This window comes from Anser cygnoides, chromosome Z, assembly GCF_040182565.1.
Source record: "Anser cygnoides isolate HZ-2024a breed goose chromosome Z, Taihu_goose_T2T_genome, whole genome shotgun sequence".
NCBI classification, from domain to species: Eukaryota; Metazoa; Chordata; class Aves; order Anseriformes; family Anatidae; genus Anser; species Anser cygnoides.
This window is the reverse complement of record NC_089912.1, coordinates 293,229-316,335: the sequence shown is the minus strand read 5'-3', so window position 1 is coordinate 316,335 and position 23,107 is coordinate 293,229. Positions and strand designations below refer to the sequence as shown.

General features: G+C 47.2%; 2 protein-coding genes across 2 annotated transcripts in view; one reads left to right on the top strand and one right to left on the bottom strand.

Moving 5' to 3' along the window:
- SLC25A51 (solute carrier family 25 member 51) overlaps nt 1-23,107 on the top strand; it is a 411,938-nt gene that overhangs the window by 347,034 nt on the left and 41,797 nt on the right. The gene's annotated exons all lie outside the window — the stretch shown is intronic.
- Nucleotides 9,103-22,854, bottom strand: ZBTB5 (zinc finger and BTB domain containing 5). Its single transcript, XM_048053773.2, has 2 exons — nt 22,725-22,854; nt 9,103-13,640 (listed from the first exon to the last, which is right to left on the bottom strand). The coding sequence occupies exon 2, from the start codon at nt 13,634-13,636 to the stop codon at nt 11,612-11,614; it is 2,025 nt and encodes a 674-aa protein (XP_047909730.1). The 5' UTR covers nt 13,637-13,640; nt 22,725-22,854; the 3' UTR covers nt 9,103-11,611.

The window sequence follows — 23,107 nt, the reverse complement described above, 5'->3', positions numbered from 1 at the left end:
GGGTCAGTTTGAGAGGGCCAGGCAGTTCTGTGCTTGAGCTCCGAGCTCTCATCCAGAAACAGGAAAGAGAGGTTATTAGGCAGAGGCCCCCTGCTGCCATCAAGGGAGCTGCTTCCAGCTCACTGCCAAGCATGCTTTAAAAGACCTAGCTAAATGAGTGCCAATGCATGACTTTTCTGTTTTTTCAGGTGTGTAAAGATGAACAACGAAAGTCTTATATGGCTCCACGGGCATCTCCAGCTTTGCCATCTGTATCCATAGTTAAATCTGGGCATAGCTGCAGTTGCTGATCTTCAAAGTGGGTTGCGAACCAACCTCAATTGTCCTTCCTGATTTTTTCTATTTTATTTTTTTCAGACATGCAGTGATGCATGTTAATGCAAAGGAAAAAAGTCACAAGTCTCAGGAAAGGCTTTGATGAGCACATTTCAGGGATGTGGAGGGGGTTTGCTCCCTCCTGTAGTCTGTCCCACTCACAGCTGGGGAGTGGAATGCACCTCTCCCGCACCTCTCCCGCTCTTCGTCCTGGTAACTTTCTGCTCAAGCTGATGAAACACTCAGTGAGACGTGCTACTTACCATGCCCTCTCTGAGGAAAGCATATCAAGGTGACACTGTTCCCATAAGAAAAAAGAAAGGTGGCTATGTCATTGTGTAACCGTGGAAGGAGGAGTTCAACTTGTATTTAAACATTTCTCAAAAATGCCACTTTGAACGCGTGTGCATATTGGGTGCTCACTGGGGTGTTTGTTCCTTCGTTGCCCGCTGCCACCGTGGTACAGTGCCCGCTGTGTGGGGCAGGAGCGGGGCGCACGTAGCATTAGGCTACTGAGTGCAGCGCATGCTTGCCAGTGGATGGATGCTGAGCTGCTCTGCAGAGCCTCCAAGGAGGCGCGTAGCAGGTGTGCCTGTGTGACCAGTGTAGGAAAACTGCTGCTGGCCTCTCCGAAAGGAGTGGCTGAGCGGATCTGCAGACCGTTGGTGTGAGCACGGTTCCATGAAATCATTAAAGGAGTTCAGTTTGTTAATGAATGTGCTTGCTGTGCAGCCTGACTTGTCCTCAGGGATGTTTGCAGTTGCACAGCGAAATGTAAATAAAGCCAAGTTATTCTTAGCATTTTTTGAAGTCCCTAATTCTAGGGAAATGTGAGCAGAGTAAATGTTACTTAAAACGCCAGTGTGACAAGCCGAAATTCTGACAAAGAACTAGGTACTAGTAAAATAATGTAAGGGAGCTGCTGTGAAAGAGCACGTGTTCTGGCTTCCTGACCTATCATGTGCAGCTTTGAATAGAGAGGCCTTTGTCCCACGGGGATTTTTTTGGTACTGAATTATGTACATCTTAATTTTTAGGTCACTGGGCTAAGGGAGAGCCTGAACAGCATTAGGCTGCATCAAGTTCCCCCTGGCCGCTTTGGGAAGAGAGCACCGAGGGGCTTGCACCTCCAGGAGGATGCAGCACTGTGGGCTCCCGCAGCATGGAAGTGCGCTGGCCGTGGCCTGCCAGAGCATCTGGGGGCCATCGCCACAGCCTGTCACACGGCACTGACTGTCAACATCCAACCTTTTCTGAGCACTTTAGACCAGTGGAGTTTCCCCACCCTCCTGCGCGGGCAGCACTTTTGGAGTACTTCTGAAAAGGTCACTGCACAGCAAAGGACAAAAACGCTTCTAGCATTTTTTAGAATAAACGGTGAGGATTGGGTGTATAGGAATGCTGCATGTTGAAGCCGCCAGCAAAGAATGTTAAATGAGCACAGCAACGTCAGTTACAAAGTACAAGGTCTCCAGGTTTCTGCTGGGGCCCTACCAAGGATTTGCCCTGTCCCTAGTCTTGCAGCGACAGCACTGGTCACGTCTGCGAATTACAAATTTGTCTTCCCCATCTGTGAACACCTGTAGATGAAGGCAGCTCCATTTAAATTCTTTTCTGGTAATACCTTTACACACACACACACACACACACACATATATATACATGTAGGTATGTGAATGTCAGGGGGTGGTGGAGCCTCTGCAAGCACAGCCTGTGCTGGGGCTGAGGGGAGCAATTGGGCTTGCCTTGCGCTGCCTGGCAGCAGCTTGGCTGCTTGAGGAGCACGGGTTGGCCCTGTGGTGGTCCCGTCCCCTCCTGCTCTCCTGGCACCTGCAACGACCAGATGCAGGCGACAGCTCCGCCAGCAGTGATTTCCTCAGCGCCAGCACCTAGGCTGCTCGGCAGTCGTCTCCATTCTGCATTTCCTCAAAAGCTGAGATCGGAGAAGCTCTGTTGGCCTGGCTGGCACAGGAAACCCCCACTTGCTCCATGGCACTTCCCATAAATGTGACCCAGGAGCTTGTGGCACTGGATTATCCATCTTCAGCCCAGAGTGAGCATGGTAAGAACTGGTGGCTTGCAGCTTGAGACAAGGTTGAGAAACTGTCCTCATCCCAAGGTGAAGCACACAGGAGCCTGCGCCGTGCGTGGGGATGCGTGCACACGTGCACCCTGTTTCCAGCCATGCAGGCTCCCGTGCTATCTCCTGGCCATTTCCTGTTGGAGTCCAATTCTCTGACCAGGTTCTTTTAGATGATCTGAACAGTGAACCCTCCTTGTATAAAGTGGATTTTGTTTATTTATTTATTTATTTATAGGTCTTTTGTGTTTTGGGTGGGGTCACAACACACATGCAACACCCATCACAAGTCTCTGGGTGCTTACCATCACCATACTGGGCCTCCCCAGCCATCAGGAGGGTTGGAACCAGCCCAAGCCCGTTGCTGTCACCAAAGCTCTGTTTTCTCATTGTTTGGTGTTCACACGCTGCAACAGGCTGAGCCAGGTGTGTGTCCCCCCGTGCTGGCCAGGCTTGCTCAGGAGGAGGTCTGAGCTCCTTTAATGAGGCCCAGGGTGAACAGTGACACAAGCAGCTAATCTGCTCAGCTGAGTACTCTGTGTTTCGACGAGGGCTCCCCTGTCCCCTGGTGTGGAGATTAGCTCACTGTCTCTGCAGACCACCGTGGTCCATCAGCACATTGCCTTTGCCCATCACCTTCGAGCCTTTGTCTTGGTAGGGGTTTGTTGGTGGGCCCCAGCACCGGCAGCAGGAGGTGGCACGGCCTGTGCATGCCTGAGTAAGGGCTCAGTGTGGGCCCTGGCTTGTGCCCCCATGCCTACCACGCACACAGCACTGTAGCCTGGTGAATGACCTTGGGCTCAGTGAGAGAAAGGCCCTCTTCTACTTCAGGGAGCCGTATTTTATGTAGTCCCACCAAACGCAATTCTTCAGCAAGACAACAGTGTGAAAACCCTTCTGAGCCAACTCTGCTGCTGGTCCCTCGCCCTGTGTCGTCCTCCAGCTGGATCAGCATTTGTCCCGTGTGCCTCACGGGCATCCTCTGGCCAGCTCCATCCCTGCCCACACCGCAGCTGAGCCAGTAAGAAACCCTGCTCCTGCGCTGCCCACCGCCTCTCCGCCTCTCCTGCTGTGGCATTGCGTGGCTGCACGGAGCTGCCAGCAAGTGCCTCGCCCCAGAGCAGGAAACAGCCTTCCTCCTACTGCCCGAGGGCATGCTGCAGGACCAGGCAAGAGCAACTCCTGTCTGCAGGAAACATGCTGAAAAAGACTGCACGTGTAACAGAAAGCCTTGACTGCCAGAAGGAGGTGTCACAAGTGCTTTTCTGAAATCCCACGCCAGGGAGAGGGAGAGGGGGTGGCAATGTGGAAGAGGAATGCTCCGTGCTTGCACCCCAAGTGCCTGTTTGCAAGGCTCCCAGGTAGTGCTGCCAACAACTGAGGTACGGTTTGGTGCTCCCAGTGCCTGCAGGTCAGGAGGGGGACGAGCTGCACGCACCCCCAGCAGGTGGTTGCCATCACAGCCCTGCCAGAGCCCCTTGCACATTGTGATGAGCTGCCAGCTCCACTGCACGGGCAAGAGAGGAGGGTAAAACATGAGGCGTGCAGCGAGGACGTGCTGCAGGCGCCAGCAAGAGCCTGGAGCCATGCTGGAACGGTGGTGCTCTGTCCAGCAGTGCTCTGTCTGGGTGTACAATGACGCTTGGAGGAAAAGTCCAGGATGGGAGCAAACCATAATGTGCCCCAACTGCTCAATTTACTCTTTGTTATTGTTCAGCTCTGGAAGGATTCTGGCAAGGGTGAATAAAAGTTCTCAAGTCTGTCTCTCTGAAAGCAGCAGTGTGCTGTTTTCTCCAACTTTCATCCTGTATAAAAGCAGAGCAGGGTGCTGCATAATAGTACAAAACATTTCTTGAGAATGAGAAAGGAGGGGAGAAAGGCAGCTGGCAGTGTGCTAAGCCTGCCTGTAAAAAAAAAGCACACACGAGAAAGAGAAAAGCCTGTGCTTGGAAGTTCACCTCGTGTGTCCTGTACTGCTTGTTCTGTCCTACGGAAAGTATTCTCCATGCTGAATTCTGTACTTAATTTTCTCTTGATGCTTAATGAACCATACTCTGACAGCAATAAAAGCTATAGGAAGGTGTTCATTAATTAGTTATCAATGCTGGCTAGAGTTAAAGGCCTGTACTTCATGCCTCAGAGGGTATCTGACATATTCATCAATACAGTTTGATTCACAAGCCTTACATATTACTACATACCTGCCCACCAGAACCAGAAAGTATTTGGGAAGCTTCTAACAAGACCTCTGCTGACCAAGGAAAGGTTTGTAGCTGTGGGGATAAATAGAAAGGAAATGGGCTTCTAAGTGTTTTAATTGGCTGGAAAGTTTCCAAATGACATAGCAGAAATCAACAGGATTTACTTTGATGCTGAAAACCTTTGATTTATTAAACAGTCAAAAGTCAGATTAGTTTGTTGTTCTGTACAATTTCTGAGACCTTTATAAATATGCTGATACTGGTGCAGTTCTTGTAACACTGAAGGATGCTGACTAAGTATTCAAAAGGTTATTGTGACCCCTCTAATGATATGAGAAATACTTAAGTGTAAGTGAACTGCTATCCAAGCACTTCTATTAGATTCCCCAAATGTATTAAGAAATACACGTGAACTTGCAAATAAGACTACCTGAGTGATACAAGCACATTTCAGGTATTGTGTCTTGGAATTTCTTCAAGAGCAGCACCTTCTGCAGTTGTGGATCACTTTGTTGTGCCAGCCATTGAAATTGTCATGTTTTTCTTACATACATACCTCATTCTTCCAGACTCCCTGTGATATCAGAAAGAAAACACTGTTCCTTGGGAGAAATTCATTTTATGCAAGAGTAACTGGTTTAGCAAACATCTTGTTCAAAGACAAGATTGAAAGTGTTTTCACCAATCACTCCAACTGTGTTAAAAACAAACAAAAACCCTCAAAGGTTATAACACTGCTTTAAAACAAACAAACAAGTAAGATGTACTTGAATTTTTCTGAAGGGAAGTAGCACCTTGCAGGAACTGCTACTGCAGGTGTGCTGGCAGCATCTCTTTCTTTCTTTGATGATATTACTGTTGTTTCAATAACAGCCTTAATTACAAGCTCTAATGAACAATATATTCTACCAGAAACAATTTAAAAAGTAATTGTACAGGCTTTTATAATTATTTTTTTGCTAAGAATAAGTGTTTCTTGTTCAAGACTGGCATAAAGAGTAGGCAATCACTTGAGATGCCTTTTAAGTGGACTGTTTTGGTGGTTATTTGGCTGATGGTACTGATGTAAAACAAGGAGACTCCCACTAGCTCTGCTGAAGAGGAAACGGGATTTCACACTAGCACAGTGATTTCCACATTCATCAGCCACATGAGTCTAGAGGAACAGAGCCTGGACCACTGGAGCACAGCAAGGAACAGGCAGAGAAAAGCAGTCACCCTGGAGAAGCAACTGGTGGCTGTGAAGCTGTGTCACGTTTGTTATTTTCAGCGGTCTGCAAGGGTCAGGTGCAACCACATAACACAAAAGCAGTGAAGGCAGTAAAACCGAGCACGTAAGTGAGAGTAACTGCTGTGCTAGAGAACCTCTGACGTACATACTGATGTTTAAATGACCACTGCCAGGGACAGCCCCTTGCCTTTGACTGCTTGAATAGAGGAATTCATTTTTTGGCATGACAATGTTTTACGGGGTTGAAGTGTGAACAGGAGATACTGGCGGACAAATTTAGTGAGATCAAGGAACTCTGTGGAAGTCTTCTAGGTAAGACCTAGCCAACTGAATGTGTGTCCTGCAGTGGCCACTGACAGAGACAAGCATAATATCATAGTAAGCACCAGACTGAACTTATTTGCATGTATTATGAAGAAAAATTAAGAGAACAATATAGTATTTAAAGACTGCTTTTTTGCTTTATTTAAGTGTTTACACTACTGCCTATTCAAGACATGAATTGTGCTATTATACATAGTTTAGTCTCCTCAGCATTAATACATTTTTTGAAGCAAGCTACCAAACCAGCCTTCATTCGATTATATTCAGATACCTTAGCTGTCTTCTGCTGTAAAATCGGAAAGGCCAGTGTTGGGCATTCAAATGTTTTTATAAAAAATAATCCTGACATTACCCAGACACTTACTCATGGTCCCTTGCCAAGAGGGGATTCCAAGAGGGAGCTCATCCAGCTGAAAAATGTGAATAATCTCTGTACAAAAGCAGGAATACTTCCAGAATCCAAAGGCTTTCCAGACATCCTTTGGCCAGGCTCCGTTTTGGGAGGGAGATCCAGGCAATGGACCATTTCCCATCAATGCTGTGGCAGAAGCATGAATCCCTGCACGTGGTTCAGGCAGCAGTAGGGCATTGAAAATGATTTGCCGGGGGCATCCTTAAGTTTACCTCTGGAGCACAGAGGTAGGCAGAAGGCAACACGCCATATAGCTACAGTGGCTCCATGCTCAACCACCCCCAGTGTGATCACAGCTTCTACGGTGAAGTGCAGTCACACTCTGTCAGTTCAGAATAGTTCCTAAAGTGCTGATCATAGATTCATAAAATTATTCAAGTTGGAAAAGGCTGCTAAGATCATCACGTACAACTGTTAACCTAGCACCACATCTACGTATCTTCTGACTACTTTCAGGGATGGTGACCCAACCGCTTATTGGGCAGCCTGTTCCAACGCCGCATAACCCTTTCAGTAAAGAAATTTTTCCTAATATCCGACATAAAGCTCTCCTGGCACAGCTTGTGGCCATTTCCTCTTGTTCTATCACTTGTTGCTTGGCGGACTAGCCCCCACCCTGCAACAACCTCCTCTGAGGTAGTTATGGAGAGTGAAAAGGTCTCCCCTGAGCCTCCTTTTCTCCAAGCTAAACAGCTGCAGCTCCCTCAGCTGCTCCTCGCAAGTCTTGCTCTCCAGAGCCTTCACCAGCCTCGCTGCCCTTCTCTGGGCACCCTTCAGCACCTCGATGCCCCTCTTGTGGGCAGGGGGGCCCAAACTGAACTCAGCCTTCCAGGTGCAGCCTCACCAGAGCTGAGTACAGGGTGACAAACACTTCCCTGGTCCTGCTGGCCGTGCTGTTTCCGATACAGGCCAGGATGCTGTTGGCCCTCTTGGCCACCTGAGCACACCGCTGGCTCCTCGTTCAGATGTCTACCAACCCATACCCCCCGTCCCTTTCTGCCAGGCAGCTCTCCAGCCACTCTTCCCCCAGCCTGTACCATTGCACGGGGACGATAACGACTCAAGTGCAGGACCGGGCACTGGCCTTGTTGAAGCCCATACAGCTGGCCAGGGCCCATCGACCCAGCCTATCCAGACCCCTCTGCAGAGCCTCCCTGCCCTCATGCAGAGCGATATTCCCACCCGACTTGGTGTCGCCTGCAAACTTGCTGAGGATGCACTCGACCCCCCTGTCCAGATCACTGAAAAAGACGTTAAACAAAACTGGCCCCGGGACTGAGCCCTGGGGGGGGGGACACCGCTCGTGCCCGGCCTCCAGCCGGATTTAACTCCATTTGCCCCAACGCTCTGGGCCCGGCCACCCTGCCTGTTTTTTTTACCCAGCAAAGCTTACGCCCGTCCGAGCCACGAGCAGCCGGTTTGTGCAGAAGAATGCTGGGGAAGAGCGTCCCAAGCTTTACTCAGGTGTAGGCAGGCAACATCCACAGCCTTTCCCCCATCCCTCAGGGGGCTCACCTTGTCACAGAAGGAAATCGGGTTCATCGGGCGGGCCCTGCCTTTCATCAGGCCACGCCGATTGGGCCTGATCACCCGGCTGTCCCGTACGTGCTGCACCATGGACTCACGGTGATATGCTCCGTCAGCTCCCCTTGGCACCGCCGCCAGTCAGACGGTCAGGCCCGTAGGTCCCCGGGTCCTCCTTACAGCCCTTCTTGTATATGGGCGCCACGTGTGCTAGGCTCCAGTCAGCTGGGACCTCACCTGACAGCCAGAACTGCTAATATATGACGGAAAGTGGCTCGGTGAGCACTTCTGCCAGCGCCCTCCATACCCCTGGTGGATCCCATCTGACCCCAAAATAGGACAAAATCCTTCACGACTTTATTGGCTCAAATACTGCCCTGCTTCTTGTGGATTAGATACTGAATGTCCTCTCAAAAGTGGTGAAACCCCAGCATAGTGGAGGCCTGCCACAAGCAGTACTATGCACTTTGCCTCATCTGACGAACATGTCTGTGCGCCCACATCTCAATTTCGCACTGCAAAGTGAGACAAAGAACTCAAACAGCAAACACATAAAAATTACCTGCTTAGTCAGTTAATTATGTGGTTGGCAAATACACCACAATAAAAAGCAAATCGGGTCAAAATACAGCAGCACAAAAAAATATTTTCAGATGTTTCAAAATGCTAGTTCACTGACATCTTCACACGAGATCTCACCCTAGGGTCTGTAAAGTTTAGTTTTCAACACATGTCAGGGTGATAAAGCTCTTTGGCAATTTTATCATGTTTTGAGATGAGCTACTTCTCATTTCACAATAAGGGACAGCTAAGTGGAGCTGTCATTCTAAGGTACTGCGTCACACTGGAAGACTAGGAAGGCAACAAGTCAGCCACAAGTTCCTGGATTTGCAGCATGCTCCTCCAAAAGCACTGGATGTCAATGAAAATAGAAAATCAAAGTTGCTACTTACAAGGACGATGCAAGTTTAGTTTTTTTCTTTAAGAAAGGAGAGGAGTCCTCCCACACAAGGTCTCGTATTTCACAACAACATGAAAATTTATTATAAAAGTACAGATTTTAAAAAAGTACAGTTTAATACGTTTACCTGATCACATTAGTTTTTAATTAATCTCCATACCCACACAGCTGCTTTATTCCTACATGCTGTAGGATTTCAGATGCATTGTAGGAAACATACAGAAAATGTATATTAAAAAAAATCTAGTTTTTAACAGAATGGTAGAAATGCAAGAAAGATGAAACAACCAGCCAGAATGCTACCTAGAAGGCAAGACATCAACAAGAATATACTGAAGTACAAAATATTGTATTTTATTCATGTTTTAGTGAGATTATTTAGTATCCCTCAATGCCTTCAGTCCCCCAATATCAAAATGGTTATAAAAAAAAAGTGGCATACCCTAAAGCTTTTTAAAAATGTCACATTGTTTTAATTCTTTAAAAATCAAGAGCTACAAATATGACCATTAAATAAAGAATTTTTAACCTTTTAAAGGAATCAATCCAATCACTCGTGTTTCTATGTTCCTGTTTACCTTGGATGCTCAAGGTGCAAGTGACACATTGACAGACATTTGCCAATTTTCTTTTCAGCACGGAGAGGTGTAACTAGACATTTCTTCATTAGCTGACTACTGTTTCACATAAAGCCAGGTACAGAAAGCTTTTTATGTTTCCTTTGGTCTGACAATGAATGTTTGGTTTGTAATCTTCAACAGTGCTCACAGTTCATCCTGATAAATGACCTACGGGACTGTGTATTAGGATATTTTCTGTTTACCAAAACACAAGACCAAGATGTTTAAGATTAACTACTAGGAACACAAACTCCTTAAAACTGCTGAGTATCATCACACAGGATATCTTGGCTATATAGAATCAAAACAAGTTTGCAAATTGTTTTTGTATTAACAGAGAGCAGTTGCTCTGTGACTTAAATGCCAGGAAACATCAATCATCTGTCTCTCCAGAGCAGTATGGATGTGCTGAAGCCCTGACCCAGCTTCGATAGAACAACATTTATCAGCAGAAACACTGCAAATGTAGAAACCCGGCATTCTGAAAGCTGGGAGTTCACATGCATCTAACAAAGAAAACAAGACACTGCAAATACTGTTAGTTACAATGGTATCAAAGAAGAGGAAATTAAAAAGATGTACGCTGTTCTCTCAAAGAACAAAGATCACTGAATTTCTGCTTTACAAAGTGTGCAGTGCTATTTTTTTAATTAAATTTATGCTATTCTTTTTTTTTTTTTACTTTATGTAGAAAGGTACATTTATGACACTACTTTAAACAAAAGGATTGGATTTGTTTACTACACTTTACATAGAAACATAAATAAATATGGCAAACAAGGACCATTCCTGACTCCTCTGATGTAAGAAACAATCCATAATTGTGAGGGAAAGTAAGTGTACGGAGGAGAAAATTAAAGCCTGAAGAGAAGAGTACCAGAAAAGAACAACGTGCTTATGCAGTAAAGTGGATCAGACTGACTATCAGCATGTCTGGGAATAGCAAGAGACTATCTTAAACACTAAAAAAATGCCATCACAAATTCTCTCTCTCAGTCAAAATAACAAAACAGACAAAGACAAGCTCTTTTCAGACTTTTGTGTATATGGAATTTTAAGATAGGAAATACAAATTGGTTAAGATACTGCTAAGAATAGCACAAACAAGAAACAGTACTTCACTTATCACTTAATACAAGTTTCTTCTACAGAGAAAAAAAATCAATGAAACATCCAGATCTTGCTGTATTCCAAGTATATATACAAGTGCTAGTCCAAAAGTTACTTGTCTTGGATTTAATTTAAGCACCTTCATTACACAGTGTTCTTTACTACAAAACAAGCAAACATACATTCAGAACCCTAAAACTATTTTATAATTAGCATATTTTAAAGCATTTTATGTCAGACAGGTGCATCCAAAGTTGTTTTTCTTCTAAAGATACGCAATCTGCAGTAAACAGCTCTTTGCATTACCGTTCACACACAATGCAGCAACTTGATTTTTGCAGGTTATTTATTTAAATGTTTTCACTTTTACAAAATACTTCAGGAAAAAAAAAAAAACACACAAGAAATTTGCACTTCAGTTTCTCGTTCTTGAAACGTGTTACTTCATGAGATCACTCTCACTCAATCCTGACCCCTCTGCCATGCAAAGGAACCTAGTTTTAGGGGCTGTATCCCTGTAAGCCCCAGGCTTGCACGTACATAACAGTAACATTTCACACATCTACAGACTGCGTAGTGCTGACTTCCGAGGACCACAAAGTTCTTCACTAACAGTTGCTTAAGCCTCACAACACCCCTGTGAGGTAGGTATGTTATTATCCCCAATTTACAGAACCAAGACTTTTGCGTGTGGCACAACCACACACAAGCGTTCACGGATCTATGAGAGCAGCTTCTTAGCTTGAGCAAAATAGTGTTAAAGTTCCTGCAGTGCTTCAGAGAGTTAAAGAGTTTGTACTGGCACTCTCGTTCAGGCTGGGGGGTGGAAACGGTTAAAGCAAAGTGCTAGGTAGGTTGCTGCTCTGCCACCTCAGACAGGTTGTTTTGGAATGTTTGTACAGGTGGCTGGACTGGCTGAATCGTTTGCCACACTTCAGACAGGCGTAAGGCTTTTCTCCTGTGTGCACACGGATGTGTTTCTTACAGTCTGTTAAGGTCAAAAAAGTCTTGCAGCAGATCTTGCATGCATATTTGCGCGCGCCTTCTACAACCAAGACGTTGTGCTCGGATAAGGCTTTCTTACATTTTGAAAGAACATCTGCAGACGCCCTTGTCAGCTGTGGTGGACCGGGCTGCGAAGGATGCCCATTATCAAAAGAAGTGGTCCCATTCATGATCAACTGGGAACCGGATGAGTTATCCTGCAGCTGGGAGCTCCTGACAGAGGTCACGACAGGCATTTTGGGGGCTATGCGGCGGTAGCCAGGAAAGCTGCTGGCTCCCCCTCTTACAGAGCCTATCATTGCTCTTGAGAGGGAATGGAGGCCCAAGCCCGACCGTGGAAAGTCCATGCCAAACTGTTCTGCAGCCCGGTACCCCGAAGTCTGCACACAGGGAAGACCCATCACATCCTGCATTGGTCTAACAAAATGAGAGTCTGCAGGCTCACTGAAAGGATTCTCAACATGAGAGACCGTGGCAGATGAATGACCACTAGCAGGCCCTGATTCTGGGCTCATCAGGTAAGAGGCATCGCTGTCCATTCTGCAGTCACTTGTTGTGTTTGGAATGTTGTCATCGTTATTTTGACTAGCACCATAGCTGCCACCCCTGCTTTTATTCAGAAAATTTGAGATACTGAAAGATGACTTGTGTTCCAGGTTGTTTGACACCTCCATAATATGGATATCTCCCACCCTATCAGTACTAGACTGCGGATCAGAAAAGCTACGATCGCTGCTCTCAGGACTTAGCTCTATCTTCTCTGCGCTGACAACCCCTCCTTCCACTTCAACAGACTCACTGCCTTCTGCCTGGGACGTGACATCGCTCACCTCATCCTGAGGCTCTGGCGAGCTCAAGGGCTCAGATTTAACCACCACCCTCATGTGCTCCTTTTCGTTTAAACTGACCTCTGGATTGTCACACGGGAAGTTGTTCTTCTCAGATGCAGCCTCCTGGTCGAAGCTGGTTTCCACTTGCGTTGCCTGGGATGCCATGGACATCTGCGGAATGTTTCCTCCACCGTTGTCAGACTGGCTGGGCACTTGAGTATCTTCCTGAGCACTGAAAGACTGATCAAACATAATAGTACTGTCCTCCTGGTTATCAGTGATGGCATCAGCCTTTGAGTTGTCCACAATCTTCAGTGAATCCGCTGAAAAGAAATCCTCCCGTGAATGAACTACTGACTGCCCACTCTCTGGAGTCACATCAGAAACAGACTCATCTATGGCAGGCCTCATTCGCTGCCTGGCCCGGTCTTCTGAAGACTGCTTACGCTTGTGGAGACGGCGAATCGGAAAAGTAGTGCGCTGCTCTATGTTACTTCTCATCGTGGAGCTCATTGTGTTTGGCTGCTCCTCTGAGCTCTGACTGGAATTTAAGGCAGAGCTCACAATACTCAGCCCAAGCTGCTGGAGCATGAAAGACCGCTGCATGCGTGCATTTTGCTCTTGAACTCTATCAGTCGGTGGAGACATTGGCAGTGTCCTGGTAGTAAGGTAGTGTTTGCATGCTTTGACGACAGAGTTCAAATGTAAGTGAGATGCAGCCAGCAAGACATCCATAACATTGCTCTCTCCAAGCATTAGTGTGGAAGTGTACATCATGTCTATGAGAGCAGCAAAAGCTTCTGCTGTCACCACTTCACTATCCAGCTGAATCATATTCATGGTTTGATCTCCTTCTGCTACAGTAAAGAGAGCTCGGAAATGCGTGCTACACGCTGCCAAAACGGAGCGGTGGGCTTTGAAATGCCTGTTTCCCACTACAATGACGCAGTCGCAAAGTTGGCCATGCAGCCTCTGGTAGTTGAGCTGCTGAAAGATTTGCTCAAAGTGTCCTGGAAAATCCATGATCCTATAAAACAAAGCAGAAGAAACTATATAATATTAAAAATGGATGCGGTTCTACTTAGACCACAGTGAGACTGCGTTTAAAAAGGAAGGATGATGGCTAAAACACAGACGAACAATAACTAGATCTTAACTCACCACTGCTGCACTCTGACTGTATGAGAACTAGCAATCTTGCAAAGAGCACAAGGGAAAAAAAAAACTGATTCTGTCATGGCGGTGGCCTGGTACAACAGCGACCTAAGCAACAGACTTGTCACAGGCAGCTCCGCTGCAAACTGAATAATGCAGGTCATTCTACCTCTGTTAATTTCTGTCCAAACTAAAACATACTCCATAGTAAAACATCAGATCCTGGTTATATTAAAAAAATAAAAACGGAAACAACAAAAAGTAATTGTGAAGAATCCACTGGAAGCTTTGTTAAATTGCTTGTGGTATTAGATAAACTCCCACTGAAGTCTGAACTTTAATGCCAGTCTCATTCAATCCAGCTCTTGCCTTCTGCAAACGACTTTCTGCAGTTTCTCACCTACTGCACTGAGCCATTGATCACATACCCGCTTTTCACACGGACACTCAGAAGAGGCAAGACACTCCTGCACTGGAACAAGTGGTCAGTTGTTATCTCAGACTGCAACCTTTATCTACCAGAAGTGTAACGCAATTTTCATATCCACTATAGCATATAAACTGGGAGGCACTCCTTTCTTCTTTCTAGGAAATACATAAAATGGTACTAAGACAGAAAAGTTTAGCAGACATTAAGAGCTGCCTCTATACTCACAATTTCTTACGAACCTTCTTGGTCCATAAAGAAATTATAGAGAGCTTCGTATAAAACGATGCACTACTCAAGACAACTAGACAAACTCAAGGGTGTTTTTTTTCAGAAGTTTCCAGCAACCAAACATAAATAAAATCTTAGTACTCACCGTAAGACTAATGAGGTGTCACCTCTACTTTTCTCATAAGAAATCAAAGAAGTGTGAAATTTGGGGAAAGGAAAGGTTGCTTGGAGGGAGGGGATGTACGTCCATCTACACACATACTCGTGTTAACGTTTGTTTTTCAATATCAATACCGAAGTATCATGGGGCACAACTGTAAAGCAGCTACAATAAAAGGTCACACAGAATTATTCTTTTGAAAAAGGGTCAAATATGAGTCTACTAGTACAGAAATTTTGTCCTCAAATTTACATGTTTACTTCACTTATCGCACAAGTTGTGAACAAACCATGTGCTGCATGTGCATATGAGCAGTCATGACTAGTACGAATAACGTGCATGAAGAGTTTCTGATAGACACATCCTATCAGTAAAGAAAAGAAAAGTCTGCCTAGAAATAACGTTTCTATTTGAAACTCATCTCCACAGGTGGTTCACTTTACACAATGACTTTGCTTGGAAGCTACGTGGAGGCTGGAGACAGTACCTGCAAAGTACACACACTCGTTCGGAGAAAAACTGGCAGCATTTGGTAACATGGATGTTAATTACTTTGCAGTTTTGTTCACCTGGATATATAGTAACCTTTTACCTCCAAATCGGTGTGTTGTGCAGCCTTCTGTTAGTGTTGGGGAGAATCGAATGGATGTTCCATTAATGTTTCTCAGGTGATGGATCATACGGTATAATTAAATATCATTAAATGTACTTACATTATCAAGTAATCTATGTATACTGGAAACTTAGGGAGCACATTGAACAATCAAAAGAATCGTTGGAGGGGAACCCCGGGAGGGAATAGGTACAACCTGACCTTGGATAAGGGCCTGGAGATGATGAAATGAGTTGAAGCAGAACCGAGGAGCGGAGGGAGCATGCGTCGAGTGAGAAAGGTGAAAGAGTTCAGCGGAGAGGAAGACTCCTTACTTCATCTGGACGACCACCTGGACGACCACCAGAGTGCGCCACGCATGTGCAAAGGGGAGGGGAGCTAATTAGAATGAAAAGCGAGGCTGATGTTGCAACCTGTAATGAATATGTATACCTGACGCAATATTGTATGTATAAATAATGGCTGGGAAGTAACGGGACTTGAAGCCAGATTTGGGCACTTGCCCCGGCTTCCAGCGCTGAATAAAGCACCTTCATATAATCACTTGGTGGTTATGTGGTTGCTACGCTAACACTTCTACATAACATAGCGTACTGCATACCATTAACTTGGAAGGACCAGCAGAAAAAGCAGCATCTCAGAAATGCAAAGCCCATCTCCAGAGATCCTAGGCATGAGGCAGCAGCAGGTGACCACGAAGGCTGTCTGAGGATGGAGAAGCATGTGGGCCCTGAGCAGCCTGAAGCTCTGTGCTCTCCTTGCTGCTAGGCAAAAAGCAATAAGCAAGGCAGGGCAGATACGGGACTACTACTCTTGAGACATGTACTGCTGTAAAAAAAAAATGTTGGCAAAGGTCAAGAAGGTATGCAATACACAAAAGGTCTCAACCGATGGGTCTACATTTGTGTAACCAGGCAGCTACGCAATGAGGAAGACCTGTGGGCTTCCAGCAGCAGCTCAGATGCAACTTTGATGCAGATACTCTCCATCGTCAGCCTGTCACGAGGCTACTACAGATGTTAGCATGTGACAGCAGGTACCGTTTTCCGATTCAGATTTATGAAATCCCTTAGAGGCGATCTGGATGAAGAAAGGGACCTGCTCAAGTATGCGGATTTTGCTGCACACAGGCTGACACTGGGCTCTATCGAATGAAGGGAATCACTAATGGAGTAGGCCAAGAGACCCGAATCCAAGGCAGAAGAGGTGGCAAACTAATATAAAAGGACAAAGACTACAACCGTTGGCTGACACAAAATCTGACCACGTACCCCCTGTCCGCTCCAGCTGCCAGGCTGCAGAAGAGCAGCAGGAGGCAGCTCCCAAGGCAAGGCGCTACTGCCTCCCACTTCTCCAAGGAGCACAACGCACACTTTGCAGGTGCTAGCTTCAGAAACATTTCACCACATAGTGCACTGGACTAACAGCCCTCTCCTCGTCAAAAGCATACCGATTCCCAAAGAACCAGAGTTTATGTAAACACCAAAAAAAGCAAAACTTCTGCTGACAAGAATCCGAGGCAGTTGAGAAGCATTTGCCTCAACCTTTAATTGGTTCCTGTGTATTTTGAAAGCAGTAAGAAATTGCACTCTACGCCTTCCAGCAATGCCGAGGGTCCAGTTTTTAGTGCATCAAGAATCCCCTAATTTGGCAACACACAACCTATGATGCAGGAATGCGTGAAATATGCACTGTAATAAGATTGAATTAAGTAATGCGTCACAGTTCCAATCATCTCTACAGATGGAGATATAACAGAAAAGTATGAAAGCAAACTTGTTTTTAAGAAACAGAAATACAGGTAATAAGTGATTTTATTTACATTCCACTACGAACGCATATTTGAGAGTAAAACAGGACATTTTCAAGTAAACAAAAAAAAAATAAGGACAGACAATCTTTGGAATTGCACAGTTTTTATTTCTGCACGCTTCCTCTCAGAGAAGTGCAACGCAAGGGAAAGTGAAGAAATCCTTCCTAGTGGTTACAGAATGACATGGAACAATAGGACCAGTAGACCCTGAATCCCAGCAACCTCAGGCAGCAGGACAAAAGGATCACAAGGAGACTGAAGATCCACAAGTCCCAGCAGGAAGTATTTGTAATTTGGTAGAGGTCAGGGCTGCTCTGTGACCAGTGCTGCTACATAGATAGCTGCCTGCCTTTCCAGCTTGTGCACGTCTAGTTAAACAAATGCCTTCCTTTGTTTCACCAGCCACAGCACACGGACTTCCTCCTCCGTAAGGAAAACTCCCCTCCAGCCAGGCTTCTCTGGAAAGCTGAAAAGGGACTGCAAAACAAGTTCTTGTTTGTCTCTATTTGCTGGGCTCTGAGATGAGCCAGGTGTTATCTCTGGCATAACACGCTGTCCTTGGCTTCAAGGGACTTAAAAAATAGGATTTAGGGAGAATTTAGGGAGAGGAGGAAAAGCAGACAGGGAGGCCTAGGAGTTGCCACGAGCGCCAAAGAAACTCTTTCTTTCCCTCCCTTTGGACTACCGTCACTGCAGCATGTTCACCTGGGAGGGACCTTTACGTGGGACAGCTTTGCTCTCGACTCACTCCCCACTCAGGAGCAGCAGCTCTAAGGCTATGCAGTTTCACATCCCAGGCTGACCTGCACCGTGAACGGTGCTGCAGTCTACAGGCAGAGACACCGAGAACACCCGGCATCTACTGAAGGAGGACAAGGAGGGGATGGATCTCTTTTTCCTACAGGCTGTACCTGAGCGGTAGTATTAATCGCAAGTATTTAAAAAAATACAACAGCGCTGAACCGTAACTACCACCACCTACAAAGGCAGCCAAGGCAGGAGAGCTTTACTGTGCCGCATCTGCAGCTGAGCACAGAATTGTTCTACCTGCACATCTGCTCCAGAGGCACACAAAGTGCAAGGCCCAGCATCAGCTGCTTCGGCTGCAAAGGGTCATCAGGAGCGAAGCCATACCCAGACAGCTGAGCACTGCCCATTCTCTGCATCCTACCTCAGGTCATTTTACAGTGCTTCAGGCACTATAAAGCAGATCAAATACCGAGAGCTTGTGTACTGCCCAAAACAAAACAGTTCCAGGCGGCAGTGTCCTTCAACAGACTATGCAACAAGGCATGCTAACCCATGCAGTGGAGACTGGTTAGAAGAACAAACGCAGGACAGGATTCCACATCAGTAGAGAGGTAGAGCTGGACTCCAGAAAGGAAGATGGTCCCTTCTGCCCTGGCAGCAACATGTACCTGAGCATCAGGTAACAGGCAAGACCTTCTGTTTTTGATCAGTGGTCAAAAAATGGATTTCAAAATTCAGAAAGGGTTCTTGCTTAAAGTCACCGAGGAATGCCTGAAGCCTGGGTGTACCTGGGACAAGACAACCACCAGTTCTGCTTCAAGTAACACTAATGTGGCTTGGTATTTCACATTTACTACACCGCAAAGGCTGAAGTCCTCAGACCACAATCAAGAAACACAGAGTAGCTGAGATCTTGTACGTGACTCGCTTGAAAACCAGAAAGCTAGATTTGAGTTGTATACTACATACAATCCACATATGGTATTAGGTGAGGTATCAGTTACTTCAGGTCACTAAATATACCCAAAGCATCTAAGTCAATGTCAAGAAATTTCCAAATGGCCTATATCTAGACACACCCCCTTAGTCTGTCTTTCTTTTCCTGGCTCAGCAACAGCTCAACTTTCAGGAATAGCGGGCCAAAAAGACTCCCCCGAAACAGTCATGTGCTGCATACCCTCATCACTTCCCTTAGAACAAGCCAAAGTCTCAAAGTCTCGACACGTCTCGACGACCGAGTCACGTACACCACCAAGTGCTGTGCAAATGCCTACCTGGCTGAAGAACACAGGTGCTTCCAGCTGTGGGGGGTGGTTTCGGCAGCCAGCTTCGGCAGCCTTCATGAAGCTCACAGATCACTTCCACTTGACTTTCTGGGTACCCAGGGAACTTAGATTAATGCTTTGCTATATCACACCGTCACTGGGCCTCAGATTAGGCATCACAGAATGGTTTGGGTTGGAAGGGACCTTAAAGATCATCCAGTTTCAGCCTCCTGCCATGGGCAGGGACACCACCCCCTAGACCAGGTTGCTCTAAGACCCATCCTGCCTGGCCTTGGGCACTGCCAGGGATGGGGCATCCACAGCTTCTCTGGGCAGCCTGTGCCGGTGCCTTACCCTCCTCTGAGTGAAGAACTTCCTCCTAGTCTCTGATCTAAATCTCCGCACTTTTAGTTTAAAACCATTCCCCCCTTGTCTGCCCAAGCGAAAGCTGCTATCTGTTTTATAAGCCCCCTGTAGATACTGAAAGGCTGCAATAAGATCACCCCGGAGCCTTCACGTGTCCAGGCTGAACAACCCCAAACCCCTCAGCCTGCCTTCATAGGAGAGGTGCTCCAGCCCTTCATCACCTCTGTGGCCCTCCTCTGGACTCACCCTAACACTTCTGTGTCCTCCTTGTGCTGGGGGCCCCAGAGCGCAGGGCTCCGGGTGGGGTCTCCCGAGAGCAGAGCAGAGGGGAACAATCCCCTCCCTCGCCCTGCTGGCTACCATGCTGTCGGTGCAGCCCAGGGTACGGGTGGCTTTTTGGGCTGCAAGCACACGTTGCTGGCTCATGGTGAGGTTCTGGTCCACCAACACCCCCAGGTCCTTCTCCTCAGGGCTGCTGTCTATCTACTCATTGCCCAGCCTGTATTTGTGCTTGGGATTGCCCCAGCCCAGACGCAGGACCTCGATATATATAGCTGAAAGATGCTACTGAACAGTGCCCAGAAACTTGGGTTTTCCTCATAAAATAAACAAAGGACAATGTAGTAGTTGTACCTCAAAGCCCATTCCCAAAAACTTATATTTGATTGAATGCGATATCATAAGCACCAAGACTGCGGGAATCCCTGGAAAACAGCCAACACTTGAAAGTTTGTCAATATGGTATTAATAACTCTTGACCAATTAGCCATAATTATGTTTTACAAAACACTACAATAAACTCATACTGCATTTAACCATTGTATTAGAAATAACACATTTCTTAAAAAGCTTCACTGAACTCTGAAATACACATTGTATAATATTCTTTCTACTGTCTTTTTTTTTTTAGTAGGCTATCTAGATGGGAGTAGGGTAGAGGCAGGCAGAAAGGAAGCCTTAACGTTCTTTCACATTTTGAGCAAGTTTTATGACTTTGAAAAATGCACACTAGCAACATTTTCAGACTGAGTAAAAGGTGGATTTTTAGTTAACACTAGTTTAAATGATTTGTGGTTGCCCCATACCAGTGAAACAATGAAATAGCAGTGCTACGTTGCCTTTACATACACTTCCATATGGTGAATGCCAGCCATGAAAGGCATTCTTCATGCGTCCATGAAACGTCACAGAGAACATCAGCAACGAGCAACTCTGACTGTTGCTTGAGCATAGAGCACCACATCCGAGGCGATTGCTTCGCCAGGTTTTATAGAGTTCAACTCAGAGCATTTCTCTCCCCGTTGTCAGGGAATGCGGCTTACAGCTTGTCTACGAATCAGAAAGGATAAACTGCGCTGCAAAACCTGCTGCTGACTGCACCAGCCCTCCAGGGAAGAGTGAGAGGTTATTATATAACTTAGTACTCCTTCATCTCCTGAAAGGTACTGGAAATAGGTAGTCCAAGCCATGGCAGCACCAACCCATTAATAAAGAGTAACAGCACAGTCTGTCCGCTGCTAAGAGCATCTTTAAGAGGACCAACTGGAAGCCTCCAAAGAATGGATAAATGTATCTTGGACGCTCCTGGTTATCTGGAGAAACTAACGTCACCTTGATGGCAGCACATGTGGCTATTCATCTGCTTCCTCAGGTTTTTGTTCCCCACATGTCAGCCCCGTGGCGCATCTCTTGGTCTCTAGATCCTGCAGCACGGTATCATACCTCACAGCAAGGCACGCAGTAAGAGCCCGGCACACAGCACCCCTGTGCTCTGATGTGCCGTCTCACCCAGTCACCGGGTTGTTTCCCAGGAATCGATAAAGAAGAGGAGAATTAGATCATGGACTCTACTTGTGGTCTTAGGAAGCTAGAAAACCATCTCGGTATGAGAAAACAACCGTTGCCAAGAACACAGAAGTTTTTTAGGCATGACACAGCGACACAACTGAACAAATCTCTTCCAGTAATACCACTATTGGATTTATTCAGAAACAGAGCAGCAGGGAAGGCTGCTACACAAAACTGACAATAAAGCCATTTAAAGGCAAGGAAAGTTAAACTGCATTCAACAAGAATTGATCTGAATTCTTGCTGTGATCCGTTAACGTGATCTATTATCACGTTATCAGTGCAGGAAGCATTCCTTCTGAATTTGTGATACTAAGGCAGTATTTATCAGTGGCCTTCCTCTCAGAACAGCCTCTGAAGAGTAAACTGAGTTGACAGCTTCTCTGTTTATGAATTCCCCCCAGTTCACACCTCAAATTACAAATAATATGGAGAACTGAAGAGGTGCACAGAAACACCCAAATGGAAAGAGGAGGCACAGACACCTCAGCATCAGCATGATGCCTGCTTGGTCAATCTGGCAAGAATTTATACATCTAGCTCTTCAACTTCACTATTTACTGGAGGATCACGCATTTTACACAAACCCTCTCCAAATACCTTCCTCAGTGATTCTGAAGCTGAAGAGGTGGGAGGGGACACCACCAGGGCAGCTGGCCTAAAACAACTGAAGGGATATTCCATACCACGTGGTGTCACGCTCAGCAATAAAAGGTGGGGAATGGGAACGAGATGGGGGGCCCTTGTTATGAAGACATCTGTCGTCGCACAGAAATGCTATGGATATTGAGGCCCTGCTTCCTGGGACACGGCCAAACGTTCCTTGTTGGTGGGAACTAAGAGTAATTTCTTTTCTCTCTCTGTGTGCTTCCACACAGCCTTTGCCTGTTTTGATTTTTTTTTCTCTTCCTTTTAATTAAATTATCCTTACCTCAACCTGTGAGTTTTTTTTTTCTTTTCTTTCCAGTATGCTTTCTTCTCCCAAACCTCTTTTGAAGAAGGGGGGGGGGGGGAGAGAGTTTGCGGCAGAGTCTGGCTGCCCAGACGGGTAAAACCACCGCAATTAGTACGTTATATCCTCAACCCATGCAAGTATCTGCCTCCACACGGCCAGTGCAATGGACGACCGCGGTATTTCACCCAGGAGCAGCTGAGCTGTGTGCTCCTGCTCTTCAGAAACTCGCTTCAGAGAACGAATGCTCTGCGCTGGGCCGTTCCACGCTCAGGCACAAGTCCGCACGGACGCTCTGCGGGGATCCGTAAATTTCAGCGCGTACGCCGAGGGGGTAAAACGGGCGCATTTCGTCAATCGCCGTTAAAAAAAGTCGCGATCCAAAGCCGCAACTTACAGCGGCCTCGTACGCGCGCTGCAATCACCGAGCTCCTTCCGAGCGGTTCCAGAAGGGCCGGGGGACGCCTGGTCGGTCCCGAGGCGGGACAAGGGCTCCCGGTCCCGCCGACACCGGCACCAGCGCGGACCTACCTTCTTCCCGAGGCCGCTGCGGCGGCGGCGGGGCGAGCGGGAGGCGGCCCGGCAGCACGGCGCGGCCGGGCCCGGCCGGGGGCAGGAGCGGGGGGGGGGGGCCCGCAGCGGGGCCGCTCTCGGTGCGCGCCGCGCCGCCGCCCCTGCGCCGCCCGCCGGGGGGGGGGGGGGGGGGGGGGGGGGTGCGGGGCCGGCCCCTCCCGGCCGCCGTCGCCGCGCACGTCACGTGACGTCACGGCCCCGCCCCGCCGCCCGCGGCCCCCCCACCCCCCGGCCCGCTCACCTGCGGTCCCCGCCCGCGGGCCTCGGCGGAGGGGGGGAGGCGGCGGCTGGGCAGGGCCAGGCCGGGCAGGGCAGGGCAGCTGCGGTGGCGGCCGCTCCTC